The following is a 17,782-nucleotide window of genomic DNA, read 5'->3' as shown; positions in this document are numbered from 1 at the left end:
GTATGATTCTAATCCTAAGCTTATTGGTACTTGTTTTATGGTCCGGATTATTATTCCATATGCGTTTGGAAATAAAGCATCCTGCTGTTGTTGGGTGGTGTGTTCTATAAATGTCAACTGAGTCAAGTTGGTTGATAGTATTTTTGAAAACCTCTATATCCTTGCTTATTTTTTTCTACTTTTTCCAGTTCCTGAAAAAGAAGCGTTGAAGTCTCTAACAGAAATTGTGGATTTATCCATTTCTCCTTTCACTTATGTAAGTTTTTTGCTTCATGTATATCAAAGCTGTTATTAGGTTCAAATATATATAGGATTACATCACTTTTGTTAGTTGACACCTCTACCATGGAGTTTATGGATTTAAAAAAGACACCTCCCTTTTTAACTTTGCTAATCTTTCTTGTTCTAAAATGAAATTGAGACTTCCCTGGCGGTCCAGTGGTTAAGACTCCAAGTTTCCAATGTAGCAGGTGCTAGTTTAATCCCTGGTCAGGGAAATAAGATCCCACATGCCATGCCATATGGCCAAAAAGTAAAAAATAAAATAAAATCTGAAATTGATGTAGTCACTTTCTTTTGACTAGTATTGGCATAGTTTATTTCTTTCCTTCTTTTAACCTATGTGTGTCTTTTTATTTAAAGCGTGTTTCTTGTAGACAGAACATAGTTTGAGTCTTGGGTTTTTCTTAATTGAACCTTATAATCTATCTTTTAATTAGCTTATTTAGATCATCTATTTGTGATTTAATTCTCAGTATGATCATCTTTAAAAGAAAGAAAATGTAGAGAGGGAGAGAAATGAAAAAAGAGGAAAGGACCCCAGACGGGGAATCAGAAAAGCAGGTTGAGGTCCTGATTTTGTACTGGCCAGCTCTGTAACTTTAGATAAATCTCATAACTCTGAGCCTCAACTAGCTCTCAAACATGTTTGTAAGGATGAATAAGTTACTTGTAAACTATAACATGTTCTGAAATCACAAGGGATTAAAGGAATCCAGTGCCAGATGTATAGATAGGAATCCATAAAGCAGGATGTGAGTACCTCAAAGGCAGAACTAGGTCTCACTCTTCTGTATTTCTAGCATCTAGCTCCATGCCTGAAACATTAAATGTTACCAATAAGTGTTCATTGCATGAATGAGACATTGAAAGAATTAACTTTGAATAAGCTTGAGCCATCAGAGAAGCCCATAGTGAGGGAATGATAGTATGTAAAAAACAGGTGGGTGTCAGGTGACATGTTTTTAAGTGGCTATGGCACTGCTGAGAACTGAATTTACAATGTTTTATTCCTTATTTGTTAAATGTTTCAGTAGCATGGAAGAGTAATTTGCACATATATATATTTTTCTTACATATTCATTAATTTGACAAATGTTTATTAAGTGCCTATTTTATACCAGGCAAAGTTCTAGTCCTGGGCATGAAACAGTGTCCATTTTAATCATTTGTTTTAAAAAGTCCTCTGGTAATGATGATTATCTTCAGTGAAAGTATTGATTAAGCCCTGACTCTTGGTGTAAACTGAAATGTATTCCCATTAGTTATTGGTTGGTTGTAATTTTTTTAAAAAACCTCTTCGGGAAAATAACTTTTTCTAATTTTTTTTCTACTTTTAGCCATTAATATTAGTTTGGGAGCATAACATTTAATGATTTTTTAAAAAGCAGTAGGCCAAGTTAATACATATTAGGTGATGGATATGGATAAAAAGCTAGATAATCAAGCAGATAGATGACAGGGAGTCATTCTTCCAGTCAACCTGATGATGTCATTGGAAGAAAGAAGGTCAGTTGGAACCTGTCACCTGGCAGTTACAGGGAGCTGCAACTAGAAGAGAGGTCAGGAGCTGCTCTGGACTCCTTAACCCCCAAGCAGCCAACACTGTGTGTTCAGGCCCCTGCACCAGAGACACAGGACGTCTTTGCGACTGACAAGAGTGATCCAAGATGGAGAAAGATAAACCCCCACAGTTGGTGACCCCTGCGTCAGTGAAAGCCATCATCTCAAGGATTGAGGCTGCCCAGTTAACTCGAGCTCAGGAGGTAACCCCTGAGATGAAAATGCCACCTTTCTGTTGGGATCTGATGGGGATGCCAGGGACTAATGCTAGATTTGGGCAAGATTCCAGCTCTGGGCCCTTGTGGGTCCTAGGATCCTCAGCAAGCTGGGTTTATGGATAGCTTAGTGCAAAATATTCACCTCCTAGATTGGCCTCTGGAGGGTGAGCTGGAATCAAACCACGCCCCCTTAGGCTAGCGATGGGTCCAGGAAGAGGACAGCCCAAGGGAAGCCCTAGGATGGCCCTGAGACCATGGTGGTGGGCCCTACCAGGGCAGAGGGGGCCCAGAGTTCATGATTTTAGGTCTGTTCTTGGCAACCTATCAGAATTTCCCCAAGTTGAGTCCTAGAAACTCACAGGGAAATAGCCAAAGATTCTAATCATCCTGCACACGAGCATCTAGTGCATTTTTTAATGGGAACCTCTGATCCTTGCTTCCCTTGTGGCTCAGTTGGTAAAGAATCTGCCTGCAATGTAGGAGACCCAGGTTCGATCCTTGGGTGGGGAAGAGCCCCTGGAGAAGGGAAAGGCTACCCACTCCAGTATTCTTGCCTGGAGAATTCCATGAACTGTATATAGTCCATGGGGTTGCGAAGAATCAGACACAACTGACCGACTTTCACTTTCACTTTTCTGATCCTTGGGTTTCTTGGGGCCTCATTTTTCTAGTCTGTTGCCTCTGGATCCTTGTGAGAAGAGATGTCCAGAAGTCCCTGGCAAATTCTGAAATTCTGAAGAAATGTTCACTGTGGATTTTTAGTATTCTCTCTCTGACCTGGTCTTAATAATTGAAATGAGAGTAATTAAAGCTAACACTTACTTTATGTGCCAGGTGCTGACCTAAGTGCTTTACAAATACTGGCTCATTTAATCTTTAGTAAAACTCTGTGACATAGTTATTATAATGATCCCCACTTTACAAATAAGAAAACTGAGGCCCCGAGAGGTTAACCGCCTTGTCTAAGGTCACATGACTAGGACATGGCATCTGGTGCCAGAGTTTACATTCCTAAACACTACAATCTGCTGCTTCCCGTGTAGAATATTTCTTCCCAGCTCTCAGAAATCTTGGACAATGTCAACTGTGTCATCAACCGCTTCCAGGAAGAATTAGGATATGATTTAAAAAAAAAGGCGAAACCTCCCCAGCCAGAGCAAAAGGGCAAGAACAGATTCATCTTGCTGGAGAAAATTTCCTCCTTCTCCAAAGATGCTAAGACTAAAGAGAAGCACTTGTATGAAATTCTTCACTGGCTAGGTGACTGGGGTGAGTTTGCAGGCTGGGTGCAGTCCTAAGGGTGGTTCCTTCCTCTAGTGACTCTGGTTCCAGCTCACTCAACCTCCTCCTTTCCCCATCCTAGGTCAGCCTTTGCTGGGAGGGAAGGGCAGGGTGGTGGGTGCAGAAGGCGCAAAGGACACATCACAGTGCCTCTCCAGTGAGAATGTCTCCCACTCATGACATAGCACATCACCTCTACTCCCTAGAGAGGCAAATGTGTTATTGTCCAAAAGATAACAGATTGTGACATTAGATGCCTATGTGATGAAGCCTAAGTCATGGGTTCATTATTACATCTCATTTTTTAGCAAGACAGAAACTAAATGCAAACTCACACTATTTTCTTTTTCCAGCTTTATTGAGATATAATTGACAAACAACATTGTATAAATGTAAAGTGTACATGTGATTATTTTATACATATATGTATATGTATGCAGTGAAATGATTATCACAATAACACATCACCTCACAGCTACCCTTTTTTTGTGTGTATGGTAAGAACATTTGAGATCCTCTCTCTTAGCAAATTTCAGATATTGGACATTGCAGGTTTAGTTCCAGACCACCACAATAAAGTAACTATCACAATAAAATGAATCATAAGAATTTTTTAGTTTCCTAGTGCATATAAAAGTTATGTTTTTATTATACTGTAGTCTATTAAGTGTACAATAGCATTGTATCTAAGAAAACAATGTACATACCTTAATTGAAAATACTTTATTGCTAAAAAATGCTAACCATCATCTGACCATGCAGGGTTTCCACAAACCTTCAGTTTTTAAAAAATGCAACATTTGCAAAGAGCAATAAAACAAGATGTGCCTGTATACAATACAGTGTTAACTGTAGTCACCATGCTGTATATTAGATCCCCAGAACTCATTCATCTTATAATTGAAAGTTTGTACCTTTAACCAACATCTCCCCATTTCTCTCACTTCTTAGCCTCTGATAACTACCAATTTACTCTCTGTCAGTTCAGCATTTTTTTATTTCCATTTCCCTGTCTGATTTATTTCACTTAGTGTAATACCCTCAAGGTCCATTCATATTGTCACAAGTGGCAGGATTTCCTTCTTTGTTGTGACTTAATAATATAGACCTTCCTTAGCTTATGATGGGTGTACATCCCAATGACACTATCGTAAGTTATAATACCATAAATCAAAAATGTACTTTAATACACCTAACCTTCCCTAGTGGCTCAGATGGTAAAGAATCTGCCTGCAACACAGGAGACCTGGGTTCCATCCCTGGGTCGGGAAGATCCCCTGGAGAAGGGAATAGCTACCCACTCCAGCATTCTTGCCTGGAGAATTCCATGGACAGAGCAGCCTGGTAGGCTACAGTCCACGGAGTCCCAAAGAGTTGGACACAAGAGTGACTAGCACTTTCACTTTCACTTTAACCTACCAAACAGGTTAGCCTAGCCTACCTTATTCAGAATACTTCCATTAGCTTATCACCTAACACAAAGCCTATTTTATGATAAAGTGTTGGATATTTCACATAATTTATTGAAGACGATACTGAAAGTGAAAAACAGGATGACTGTATGCATAGAGATGTTTGTAAATGTATTTGTTGTTTACTCCTGTGATTGTGTGGCTACTTAGAGCTGCAGTTTGCTGTTAGTGCCAGCATCATGAGAGTATCATACCATATGTGGATAGCATGGAAAAGATAAAAATTCAAAGATTTCTACTGAATGCATGTTACTTTCACATTGTAAAGTCAAAAAGTCATAAGTTGGGGACTATCTGTATTTCATTACATATACCACATTTTCATTATCCGTTCATCCATTGACTGACACTTAGGTTGTTTCCATGCCTTGACTCTTGTAACATGGGCTTCACTGAACATGGGCATGCAGATATCTCTTGGAGACAGTGATTTTGTTTCCTATGGTTATATACCCAGAAGTAGGATTGCTGGATTATATGGTAATTCTATTTTAAATTTTTTGAGGAACCTCCATACTGTTTTCCAAAATGGTTATACCAAGTTACACTCCCACAAACAGTGCACAAGGGCCCCTTTTCTTCATGTCCTCACCAATACTTGTTATCTCGTATCTTTTACATAATCGCCATCCTAACAGGTCTGAGGTAATATCTCATTGTGACTTTGATTTGCATTTCCCTGATGATTAGTGATGTTAAACACCTTTTCATATACCCATTGGCTATTTGTTTATCTTCTTTACAAAAATATCTATTCATATCCTTTGTCCATTTTTTAATGTTTAAATGTTTATTTATTTGACTGCATAGGGATTTTGCTGTGTTATGCAGGCTCCATAGGTGGGCCTTTCAGGCTTAGTTGTTCTGAGGCATGTGGGATCTTAGTTCCCTGACCAGAGATTGAACCCGCATTTTGCAAGGTGGATTTTTAGTCACTGGACTACCAGGGAAGTCGCCTTTGTCCATTTCTAATCAGATTATTTGTTTTGTTTTGCTCTTGAGTTGTGTGAGTTTCTTAGATATTTTGGATATTAACCCTTTTTTAGATATATGGTTTGTATATATTTTCTTCCATTCTGTAGGTTGAGCCTTTTCACTTTGTTGATCATTTCTTTTACTGTACATAAACTTTTGTAGTGTGATGTAGTTCCACTTATTTATTTTTGCTTTTGTTGCCTTGCTTTTGATGTCATATCCAAAAAAAATAATAATAATTGCCAAGATGAATATCAAGTTTTTTCCCTAAGTTTTCTTCTAGGAGTTTTATGGTTTGGGGGCTTATATTTAAGTTTAATTTCTTTCAAGTTAATTTTTGTAAGTGGCATAAGACAGGAGTCCAATTTAATTTTTTTGCATGTGAATGTACAGGCTTACCAGCACCACTTATTGAAGAGATTATCCTTTCTTCATTGAGTGTTCTTGGTTCCCTTGTCAAATATTAGCTGACTGTATATGCATGGATTTATTTTTGAGCTCTTGATTCTGTCCCATTTGTCTATGTGTCTGTTTTTATGTCAGTGCCACACTGTTTTGTTTCCTATAGCTTTGTCAGTTCAGTTCAGTCACTCAGCCATGTCCGACTCTTTGTAACCACATGGACTACCGCACACCAGGCTTCCCTGTCCATCACCAACTCCCAGAGCTTGCTCAAACTCATCTCCATCGAGTTGGTGATGCCATCACCATCTCATCCTCTGTCGTCCCCTTCTCCTCCTGCCTTCAGTCTTTCCCAGCATCAGGGTCTTTTCCAATGAGTCATTTCTTTGAATCAGATGGCCACAGTATTGGAGTTTCAGCTTCAGCATCAGTCCTTCCAGTGAATATTCAAGACTGATTTCCTTGTAATATAGCTTAAAATCAGGTAGTGTGATGCCTCCAACTTTGTTTTTGTTTCTCAAGGGTGCTTTGGCTATTTGGGGTCTTTTGTGGTTCCATATGAATTTTAAGATTGTTCTCCTCGTTAAGTGGAAAATGCTACAGGATTTTGATAGAGATTGCACTGAATATATAGATGACCTTGGGTAGTATAGACATTTTAACAATATTAATTCTTTTGATCCATGAACATGGGTTATCTTTCCATTTATATGTGTTTTCTTCATTTTTTTTTATTAATGTCTTATGGTTTTCACTGTAGAGATCTTTCACACACCCCCATTAAATTTATTCCTATGTATTTTATTGTTTTGATGCTTTGTAAATGGGATTGTTTCCTTTATTGCTTTTTAAGATAATTAATTGTTAGTGTGTGGAAATGCAACTGACTTTTTTGTGTTGATTTTAGGTCCTGCAACTTTATTGAATTTATTAGTTCTAATACTTTTTTTGGTGGAGCATACTAGCTATTTCATAGAGGAACTCAAGGGTGATATGCAAAGTACTGAATGGATACTAGGCCAAAGAGCACGGATGCCAGTTGTAAGCAACTGGTATAGCCATTTGGGTGTGGACCAGCTGCACGCAGCCCTGGAACCAGGTGCTACCCCTCTTAAGATCAGAACTATCCCATCAAGAGACCTCAGTCTGGTGTGAGATGTGGTGGATGCTGCAGTGTTGGAGGAAGATGGTATAAGCATATGCTGTAACCCTCCTCACATTGCCCTGCTCCTGAGGAGTGCTCAGTTCAGTGGTTCTTCAGCTGCCTCCAGAAACTAAGCAGAGCTGTTGACTTCAGTTAATTCATTTGATTGTCCAGATAGAATAAATAATTAGACTAGGCAATGAGCGTAGAAAAATAACAAGGCAGACACATGCCTGGCCTTGTAGTACAACAATACAATTTAATATCTATGCATATTTTCTACATGGCAGGTCTCATGTTAATCATTTCACTTGTATTATTTCATTTAATCCATACCCAACCCTTTTTTGGCAAGGATACTAAGGCTCAGGGCAATAAGTGATTTGCCCAACATCATACAGCTAATAAGAGGTTAAACTAATTTAACCTCAAAGCCTGCTGGGGTTACCCCCATGCTAGGGCTGTTTGGGGCTCCCTAGAGGACAGATTGTTATCAGCCTGAACGTCCCACTCTCTCTCAGGTGACAGCCTGACCTATGAGGTCAAGAACAGGAAGAGTGAGGAGGAACAGGAAGCCCTGGATGAATGGATCGAGGTGATGGAAAAGGTGTTACCTCTCTCCCTCATAGCCACCAAAGGAGGCATCGAGTCTCTCATTTCCCTTTGCTCCACCCTCATTGAAGGACAAAGGAAAGGGGCACAAAGTAGGTACTGGGAACAGCATGATAAAAATAACTCTACTCCAGGGAAATATGGAGGATCAGGAGTGTGTTGAATTGAGTTGAACTGGATCAAATAGGTTCAGACCCTCTGGTAGGTGTAGGTCCACCCTACAGGTGCTGTGGAGCTGACAGACCCTGACAGGTAAGCTCTGAGCCCAGCAGAGTCCTCTCCTGACAGTATCTCCCCTGGCCTCATATAATGCCCCAGCTCCTTATTACCAAAGCCCTAAGAGGGTTGGATGGGAATGTGGCCAAGCAGGATCTGGAGAATCAGTATAATCCTTGGATCCACGGGAGCTTATTGTGTTTGTTCTCTCTACCTCTCCTAGTGTCCAAACATACCTTCTGGCAGGACTGGCAGGAACAGAGCCCAAAAAAAGCGATATCCTGCCCTCAGCCCCTGAGCCCAGAGCAGATGCTGCAGGACAAGCACACTACCTGCATAAAGGTCTCCGAGGTGAAGTCCATGTTACAGGAGCTCCTGGACTCCACCATGTTCAACCAGGGGGAGGTTAGGGCCATCAGGTACATGTCTGCTGTCGTGGAGAACCTCAATAACGCCTTGATCCTCCAGCACAAGGAGAACAGGAGCCTGGAGGCCAAATACAGGCACCTGAAAATAGAGATGACCAAAGAACTCAGCAACCAGAAGCTGTACTTCCAGAAGTCCTTCCAGGTCCTCGAGAGTAAGAGAGATGCCCTACTAAAGCAGATAGAAATTTTAGGGGGAAAGTACCATGACCTGCTCCTGATAAAGCATGCCCTAGAGTTCCAGCTGAAGAAGACTCAGTCTGCTGGAGGTCAAGCAGAAGACTTAGTCAGGGTCTTGGTTGAGTTCCCAGACCCTGCCAAGAAAGAAGCCCTCCCAAAGAAAGACACAGTCATGGAGGAAACCCAACAGGAGCCCAAGAAGGAGGAGCAGTTTTCACCACATTCCCCAAGCCCCATGGCCATGGCCTGGGACAGTGGTGCTATGCCTTCACCAGATCAGCCTCTTTCCACCATGACCATGGATTCAAGGATTGCAGATGTGTACAGGAGCAAGGACGCTGAAAGTCTTCAGCCTGCGTTGCCATCCTCCATGGATCACATGTTTCCTAAGAAATGGGAAAGACTGTCAGCAGAAAGCCCAGGTGACAGAACCAAAGACCTGGGCTCCCAGGAAGTGGCCTGGGAGAAGGACGGACTCCAGATGAAGTCCAGTGTTCAGAAGCAGCTGTCCCTGGAGAGGTCGGAGAAGTTAGCCTTGGAGAGCAAGGCAGAGGCCAGGGAAGAGGAGCTCAGCTGGGAGAGGCGGAGGCAGCAGTGGCAGCAGGAGGAGGAGATGTGGCTGCAGCGGCAGGAAAGGTGGGCCCTGCTAGAGCGGGAGCACGAGGAGAAGCTGCGGCAGTGGGAGGTAGAGGAGGTGGCAAGGCAGCAGCAGCTGAGACTGGACCAGGAGCCGAAGGGCCCATGGAGAGAGCTGGAGAAGCCGAGAGAGGACGCAGAGATGATCTTCGTGCCCATCAGTCGCTGGAGGGACTTGGAGGATGCGTCTTTGGCACCTCCCCCAAGCCGGGCCCAATCTGCTCGCCAAGGCAGGAGGCCACGTGTGCCCAGGTCCCCTAAGACCCAGCAGCCCACCCCCAGAAACCAGAGGTCCATGAGTTCAGCCGAGTTTACCCAGAAACCACAGGCCCACTGGCTTCCCATGAAGCCCAAGAAATCGGCCTCCTTTCCTGTCACAGGTACATCCCCGCGAAGGGTGACCCAGCCCCCTTTGCATACAGCCCCAGGAACTCTGAAGGAGAAGGTATACCATATAGACGTGAAGGCCCAGAGGAGGAATCTGCAGCTCCTGACGGAGGAGGATACTCTGGGGTTGCCCCACTATCTGCGCAGTAAGGCGCTGGAGCTCACCACCACCACCATGGAGCTGAATGGGCTCAAGCTATGGTGCCTCTGCCACAAGTACATCTGCTACAGACACTTCCAGAGCCTCCGGTAAGTCTCCCCTGGCAACCATTGGCAACACACGAGTGGGCAGAGCCAAAACCCAACGAGAAAGAAGGAGCATGGGGCATGGGGTGGGGAGAATCACCCAGGCCGGGACATGATGCCCCTGAGAGAGGGATTTGCACAGGACACCCAACCTCAGAGCCTTGGGCAACCCTGAGGTGTGGGAGGTGAGCACAGAACACTGCTCTCTCTCTTCCTGTTGTCCTACTGCCCTGTCCATCACCCGCCTACCACGCTCCCCCATTTGCCTTACTTCCTCTTCCTGTTTCCAGCCCAGCCCAAGGCTCCTTACCTGACAACACCTCACCTCTGCTCTCTGTTTTCCCCAGTTCTCACACACAGAGTCTTCCCTGGTTAACACAGAGCTAGGGGCCGGGAGGCAGCCCCTTCACCCACTAAATCACTTCCCTCCCTTCCCAGCCAAGACGTGATCAACCATATACAAGTCGTGCGAGAAGCTGGGGCTTCCTACAAGGCCCAGAACCTCTTCCTCTTCCTGGAAAACGTGGACCACCTGCAGAAACTCCAGCTGCAGGTGTGGACAGACAAGCAGAAGGACCTGGAGGAGAAGCACCGAGAGTGCCTGAGCAGCATGGCGACTATATTCCCCAAGGTGGGCCTCCCACCTGGCAACCTTCCCAGGGGTCAGCACAGCCAGCAGGAATAGGGCCAGGATGGAGCCATGGGGCTGTGGAGGTGTACCTGGGGGCAGGAGAGCAGATGGGAAATAAGAGAGCAGATTAAAGCCTCTGAACCAGGAGGAGGGGAAGGCAGGGGGCAGTCTGAGTAGAAGGAAGACAAGTTTTCCAATCGCCATAAATGGGGGGAGAGCAAGAGAGGGAAGAAAGGGAAAGTCGCTCAGTTGTGTCCGACTGTTTGCTACCCCATGGACTGAATTGGACTATACAGTCCATGGAATTCTCCAGGCCAGAATACTGGAGTCGGTAGCCTTTCCCTTCTCCAGGGGATCTGAGGGACCCTCAAAAAGAGCTGGAGGGGACTTCCCTGGCGGTCCAGCAGTTAAGACTCCGTGCTTGCAATGCAGGGGGCACAGGTTCGATCCCTGGCAGAGAAGCTAAGGTCCTACGTGCCACAAGTGTGTGTAGTGGCTCAGTCGTGTCTGACTCTTTGCGACCCTGTGGACTGTAGCCCACCAGGCTCTTCTGTCCATGGGATTCTCCAAGGTGTGGCCAAAAATAAATATATAAATTTAAAAAAGAAAAGAGCTAGAGAAGGGAGCCTCTTCTGCAGGGAAGGCAGCCAGAGCCTGCAGTCCAGCTCTGTGCTCAGATCCTCCTTCTCCCGTGGGTCTCCTTGTCCAGCTTCTATCAGATCTGGTTGCTCTCCTGGTTGCTCTCCAGGCTTGGTCACCGCTGTCTTCTTCACCCTCATGCTGGGGACTCCATTTACTCCTCTCTGGGGACAGCTCCCCTGCTTCCAATGCTGGGTCTCCCTTGTTTTAGTGGAGCACCTCCTCCAATCACTTCTTGACAAAGGGTTCCTGACAGGTAGAATCACTGAGACCCCAGTTGTCTGAAAATGTCTTCACTTAATATCTACCCTTAACTGTGGTTGGCAGCTTGCTTGTATAGAGAAGTCTAGGTCAGAATTCATTTTCTCTCAATTTTGAAGGCACTGTTCATTGCCTTCCAGGTGTTGGCTTTGCTGTTGAGAGAGTCCAAAGTCATTCTGAGTCTTACTCTATTGGGTTTGACCTATTTTTATTCTCTAAGGACTGCCTTCAGTTTCCTGACTCTTGCTGCCAAGGTCAGAAAAGCATCGAGCTCTGACATGGTCCACAGGAGGCTAGCTGATGGCTGGCAGTGACTCTGAATCTGCTAAGGTGGGCCCAGAGGTAACCCCCCTGAGTCCTGAGCAACAATGGTCAGAGTCTGAGGGAAGCAGTGTCCTGAGGAATTCAGCATTGGAAGTTGAGTCAAGGCAGTTGGAAGAACCTTGGCCATGGAGCTATCTCCCAACTCAGTTTCCTGTCTCCTTATACTAGTCTTGATCACCTCCTGTAGGTGTCTTGACTTGCTAAATTGGTTTTGAGGTTGAGAAGGAAAGGGACCATATATATAATTCTTTAGGTGGCTGTGAGGGTTCCCCCAGTCCCTTGCCCAGGGCCAGGGCAGAGGCTGAATGACTAGATACAGAGAGCATTCCAGACACAACCTGACCCATGTCATGAACCCTATGAGTCTTCACAGTTCTAGCTGCTCTAACTTCCTTTAGTTTCTTACTTGCTGTTTTTCCCATTGTCCGGATTCTCCACAACAAAGGAGAAAACAGGAACTAAACCAGCAAATTGCAATTCAAGGAATTTCTAGGAAATATGATACACTGAAGTCCCAGAGGGTCTCTAATTAGAGGGATTCCCTGGGCCTCCCCCTTTCTGCTCAACCCCAAATCAGGCAGTAGTTGTGTTGGGCTGTGTTCAGCCACTCAGTCGTGTCCAACTCTTTGTGACTCCATGGACTATAGCCCACCAGGATCTTCTGTCCTTGGAATTTTCCAGGCAAGAATACTGGAGTGGGTAAACCTCCCCTCCTCCAGGGGATCTTTCTGATCCAGGGATCGAACCTGTGTCTCTTGCGTCTCCTGCATTGGCAGGTAGATTCTTTAAAAAGAGGATAAATTCCTGTCTCTCTGATGATGCCTCTCTGTTGGTTTCTCTTAGCTCCAGAAGGAGTGGAACATTAACCTGCACACCCCTGTGGTCATCTCCCCGAAGTCAAGGAAAAGCAAGCCTCCTCCATTCCTACTGCGGCACATCCACTCCAGCAGCCCCTTCTGCAAGAGATCCCAGGAGCTCTTTAAGACCAAGCACCAGCCACGTGTGCCCCAGCAGATGGCCCGGTAGGTGCACGGAAGCTGGGGGCAGCCGGCTGGGTGAGTGGGGAATCAGGGAGCAGGGGTGACCAGACTGGGGAGGGGACCAGAAGCTCAGTGAAGGCACAGACAAGCAAAGCTCAACCATGAGTTGCAAGGAGCCCAGCTTCTCAGCTGCCCTGTCCAGTTCTGGTCATTGGCCCAGATGAGGGTGTGTGGGTGTGTGTGGTATGTGGGCTTCAAGAGCCAGCCCAATCAAGTAGGTTTCAAACTATGCAACTGAGAGACTCCTGGGACCCACAGCTGAGAACTCACAACCATTTCTACCCCAAGCATTGGTCAGTTCATAAAAATAAACTTGAGCCTTCCCACCCTGTGACCGCTGGGCTCAAAGAGAGACACTGTGAGCCACACCTCAACCATCCTAGTGTGGCCGGTTCAGGGCTTCAGCCCCGGGGCATGTCTCGGAGGAACAGGGGCTACCTCGGCAGCCTTTTCCAGTAGCTCCTCAACCAGAGGAGACTCTGGGAGGTGAGACTGAGAGTTGGGAAGGGAAGAGATGTGGCGCGGAGGATGGTGACAGCTATCTGAGGAGGGAAGAAAACCCTGGAGAGCTTGTTGCTCCCCATAGTCTCCCTTTCTGTAAGTCTAACTTCATCTCTTTTTGCACTTTCCACCTTCACACCCCAGCCAACAGGGGAACCAGATGGAGGCCATGTGGAAGACTGATGTGGCTGCCTCCAGTTACCCCATAGAAAAGAAGACCCCCACCAGCCTGTCCTGGGACCAGCTAGGAGGCTTCCCAGACATTCCCCGCCTGTTGGCATTGGATGTGCAGTCCTCCTTCCATAAAAGCTTGATGTCCCTCAAGGCCCGGTAAGGTGCAAGGCCGGATGGTCAATCTGGATTCAGGGACACCCGCCCATCAAGGGCAGGGGCCAGAGTAAACACTCCCTGTGTCCAACCGCCCAACAGATATCTTTCCAAACATTAATAATGACTCACTTACTGTAACACATTGAATCTGCCCACAATGCAGGAGACCCAGGTTCAATCCCTGGGTTGGGAAGATTCCCTTGGAAAAGAGGAATTCTCCAGTATTCTTGCCTGGAGTATTCCATGGACAGAGGAGCCTGGTGGACTACAGTCCCTAGAGCTGCAAAGAGTTGGACACGACTGAGTGACGAACACTTTCACTTACCGTACCACATCAGACAGACTTACCTGCCTCATCAGCCATGAGCTTGGGTCCCCACACCAACACCATTCTAGTTCTCTCAAAGGCTCCACATGGCATCTCAGAAGACCAGGATGGAAGTCTTTTCTTTCCACTTATTTCCTGGGACTTGCATGTAAATTACTCAAGAGTGTATCCTGCTCTAGGCCTGGGGGGTGTTCTCAAGGTGAGCCAGGTGCAGGTATGGAGAGATGAGAGAGACCAAAAATCTCAAGATAAACCCGGGCCCGTCTTTGGCACTGTTGTTTCCTTACTGCCTTTAAGAACTGCCCCCGGGAAGAGCAGCTGAGGGGAGGGAAGTGGGACTCAGTGGGCCAACAAGAGGCTTTTCTGGTTAGGAAGGTTCAATTCTGCCTCTCTTGGCTTGAAGACTCAAGGTTCTTCAAGGAACCCTTCTACATTACTAATGCCAGCTGTCTCTTGTGGCCCTGGCCATGCACCAACTAAAGATCTCTGACCAGGATAGGAATTCCCTGGTAGTCCAATGGTTAGGACTTGGCACTTCCTTTGCCGGGGCCCCAGTTTAATCCCTGGTCAGGGAACTAAGGGGCTTCCCGTGTGGCCCTAGTGGTAAAGAACTTTCCTGCCAATGCCAGAGATATAGGAGATGCAGGTTCGACCCCTGGATCAGGAAGATCCCCTGGAGGCGGGCATGGCAATCCACTCCAGTATTCTTGCCTGGAGAATCCCATGGACAGAGGAGCCTGGCGGGCTATAGTCCATGGGGTTGCAAAGAGTCAGATGTGACTGAAGCAGCTTAGCCCTTGCACATAGGGAACTAAGATCCTGCAACAAAAGAATGAATGAATGAATGACTTAGGGAGAGGGCACTGATGCCTGCCCGTCTAGACCTAACCGGAACCAAGCCTGCAGGATGCTGGTGCTGCTATCGTCCTCTCGACAGGGACTAAAGGAAGACAGGGTGGCCCAGCAGCATCAAAGGAGGCTGGTGCTCGGCTGTGATCCCGCTCTGAAGTGGTCCTGAGAGTCCCAGCTGGACATCAGCATAGCCCACCTAGTACATAGATACCTGGTTTTCAGTTCCTGAAGAGATTCCAAGTGTCTGGGTGTGTTGCTGCTGTTGTTAGTTGATTTGGATACAACAGAATTGAGCAAACAGAATTGAGAATAACTGAAACAACAGTGTGGCAGAATGTAGTAAGCCAGAAACCAACTGGGGCCGCACCCTGCTGAGACTGGGCTAAACTTGTCCTCAACTCCCCCACCCCCACAGTGGTGTCTCTCCTCTCTGAGTTCCTCTGCATCTCTGCCAGGGCCGGGGCTCTGCTCTGCATCTGTTTCAACCTGAGGCACCAACCCCTTTGTTCTTTAGACACATATAAATGTGTGCACGTAAATATCAAGTATACCACGCCACTTGGCCCCATGCACTTCACAATGTTAGTAACTTTCTGAAAATTTAGGAGGGTGAGAGACAGGGATTCACAGTGAACAGCCCCACAGAGCAGCCTACTTTCTTCCCCTCTCTCTGTATATAACATGCAAAATGCAAAAACTCCCTCCTGTCTCACATAGAGCTGTTCCACCCACACCCAGCCCTCCACTGGGATCTCAGCTTCAGATTTAAGCACTTATCAAAATATTGTTCCCACCGAAGACTTTCTCTTTTCCAGGGGAATTTAGGTGAATACAATTTTCTTCCCCCTTTTTTAACTCCACATGCGTGTATTCAGTTTATCACAGTACCAGGTGTCGAAGTCAAGTCCTGCTGCTTCTGTCTTCTTTACCCACATGCCAGGTGGGCACCACCTACCTGGATGTCAAGCCGATCCCCGACATTTCAGGGCAGTGCTGCCTGCCTTGTCCTGGGATCTCGGTTCTATGGCCTGAGAATCTGTTGCTCCTGAATGCAAGTTCTCTGCTGCTTCCCAGGCTCCTGCTGCCCCTGGGCTGGTGGTCTTGCCGCTGTCTTTGTGAATTCTCTGTGTGTATGCACCTCTGGAGATATGCTGCTTCCACTCCCAAAAGTGCATCCTCTCTTTGGCTGCCTGCCTCCAGCCTACCTCAGATCTGCATGTCCACCTGTTGTGTGGGTCCAGGCCACTCACCCCTTTGTGACCCTGCCCACCTCATCAGCTCCCCTGGCTGTGCTCTCCAGTTCACAGTAGTGGCTAGTCTCCTAACTGGGACCTACCTCGGGCCAACTGCACCGTTCTCCCCGTTTGCTTGACACTGGCAGCGTGCCTCATTAAAGGCTCACTGGGATGTGTTCTCAGCATGTGGGGAAGGGCTCTTCATCTTCCCCGTGGGCTTTGGGACTGAGTCTCTCAAAGGCCAGCAGACCCCCTTCTCCAGAAGTTTCCTCTGATTTGTTTTACACATGTCTCCCCTGGGCACTCTGTCTGACAGGTAAGATAGCTACATGCCCGCACACTCTAGGCACTGTCTGTAGTCCGAAAAGAATCTTAACCTCAGACTGCCCTGCCCCCCCTTGCTCAGAGCCTGTTTCTGCAGAAAGTACACAGCAGTTGACATGTGTGTGCCAAGATGCAGCAAGCAGGGACTCATGCAGACTTCCAATGTGGTGCTGACAGAGGAGAGGGCTTATAACTTGGTTTCTGGGAAGGAACCAAGATAGGGGTGGAGAGGAAGAAGCATGGATGGGTGAGAAGCAGCAAGGAACAGTGAGGAGAGGGAAGAGGGAGAATTCTGTGATGTGAAAGAAGAGGAAGATTCGCAAGAAAAGAAGCAGAGCCCCTGGAATGTGGCAGAAATGTCATATTAAGCAGTTCCACATCTGGGTCAGCCCTGGACTGGTCTCCCAGAGTCGACCAGGGACACAATTGGGTAGGCTGGGTGGGTGCTCACATCTCAGGGGCCATGTCTCAGCTGCTCCCCAACCCATAACTGTATTAACTCTTTCAGTGCCTCAGTGACCCAAAGAAAGGAAGAACAGGAACCCCCAGAGGAGTCAGCTGAGCTTGTTCATAAAAAGTCAAACGAGTCCTTCCCTGGAACCCTAAGAAGCCAGAAGGATCGAGACAATCCCAGCCCCATTCCATGCCTTAGCCAGTGATTCTCAAACTTGTTCCAAAGCAGGTTCCCAGCTACTGTTTTTAAACAAATTCTCCGGGTCCTGCTAAGTAATCCTAGAACTTTGAGAAACACTACTTTCCTCTTTCAGTCAGCAAACTGTACATTGTTAATAAAATAGAGATATGTTTATTTTTTAAATTTTCTGTCTCATTGCTAAAACCCACACCTCCCCAACTCATTTTTGGAACCAGGTCCATGACTTGGACACCAGTCACAGAGGATCCCCCAAATGTTGAGCTTGCCTTCTGGGAGTTGACCAGCCAAGACAGCCATGATTAGTGCCTGGCACACGGCAGGGCTCAGTAAGTCTTCATTCAGTCAGGGACATGGACAAATATGTAACTGATAATGAGTGTCAACACTTAGAACAAAAGAAGATAGTACAAGTCTGAGCCAGGGGTGACCAGGCTCGGGGGGGCGGTGGCAAAGATGAGTGCCCTTCTGAGGAGGGAGGACACAGATGGAACAAATGGAGACACGAGTTTCCAAATCTACATGGTGTGGGCTTAGGAAGCCATGCCTGTCTATTGTCTTAATTCAGGTGAGACATGGCTTTGGTTGGTTCACACAGCTTACAAGCAGCGTCCCACCCTCACTCTCCC

At 46.4% G+C, this 17,782-nt stretch overlaps 2 protein-coding genes across 2 annotated transcripts in view; one reads left to right on the top strand and one right to left on the bottom strand.

Moving 5' to 3' along the window:
- The window catches only part of LOC122427692 (tubulin alpha-1C chain), a 1,128,437-nt gene that overhangs the window by 812,274 nt on the left and 298,381 nt on the right, over nucleotides 1-17,782 (bottom strand). The gene's annotated exons all lie outside the window — the stretch shown is intronic.
- On the top strand, nucleotides 1,950-17,641 carry FAM186B (family with sequence similarity 186 member B). Its single transcript, XM_043447492.1, has 8 exons — nucleotides 1,950-2,045; nucleotides 3,104-3,329; nucleotides 7,856-8,038; nucleotides 8,386-10,039; nucleotides 10,475-10,667; nucleotides 12,735-12,913; nucleotides 13,577-13,762; nucleotides 17,010-17,641. Exons 1-8 carry the CDS (start codon nucleotides 1,950-1,952, stop codon nucleotides 17,158-17,160), a joined length of 2,868 nt encoding a protein of 955 aa, XP_043303427.1. The 3' UTR covers nucleotides 17,161-17,641.

Source organism: Cervus canadensis, chromosome 25, assembly GCF_019320065.1.
Source record: "Cervus canadensis isolate Bull #8, Minnesota chromosome 25, ASM1932006v1, whole genome shotgun sequence".
Lineage (NCBI taxonomy): Eukaryota > Metazoa > Chordata > Mammalia > Artiodactyla > Cervidae > Cervus > Cervus canadensis.
The sequence above is the reverse complement of the archived record's forward strand: the minus strand, read 5'-3'. Positions and strand labels throughout refer to the sequence as shown.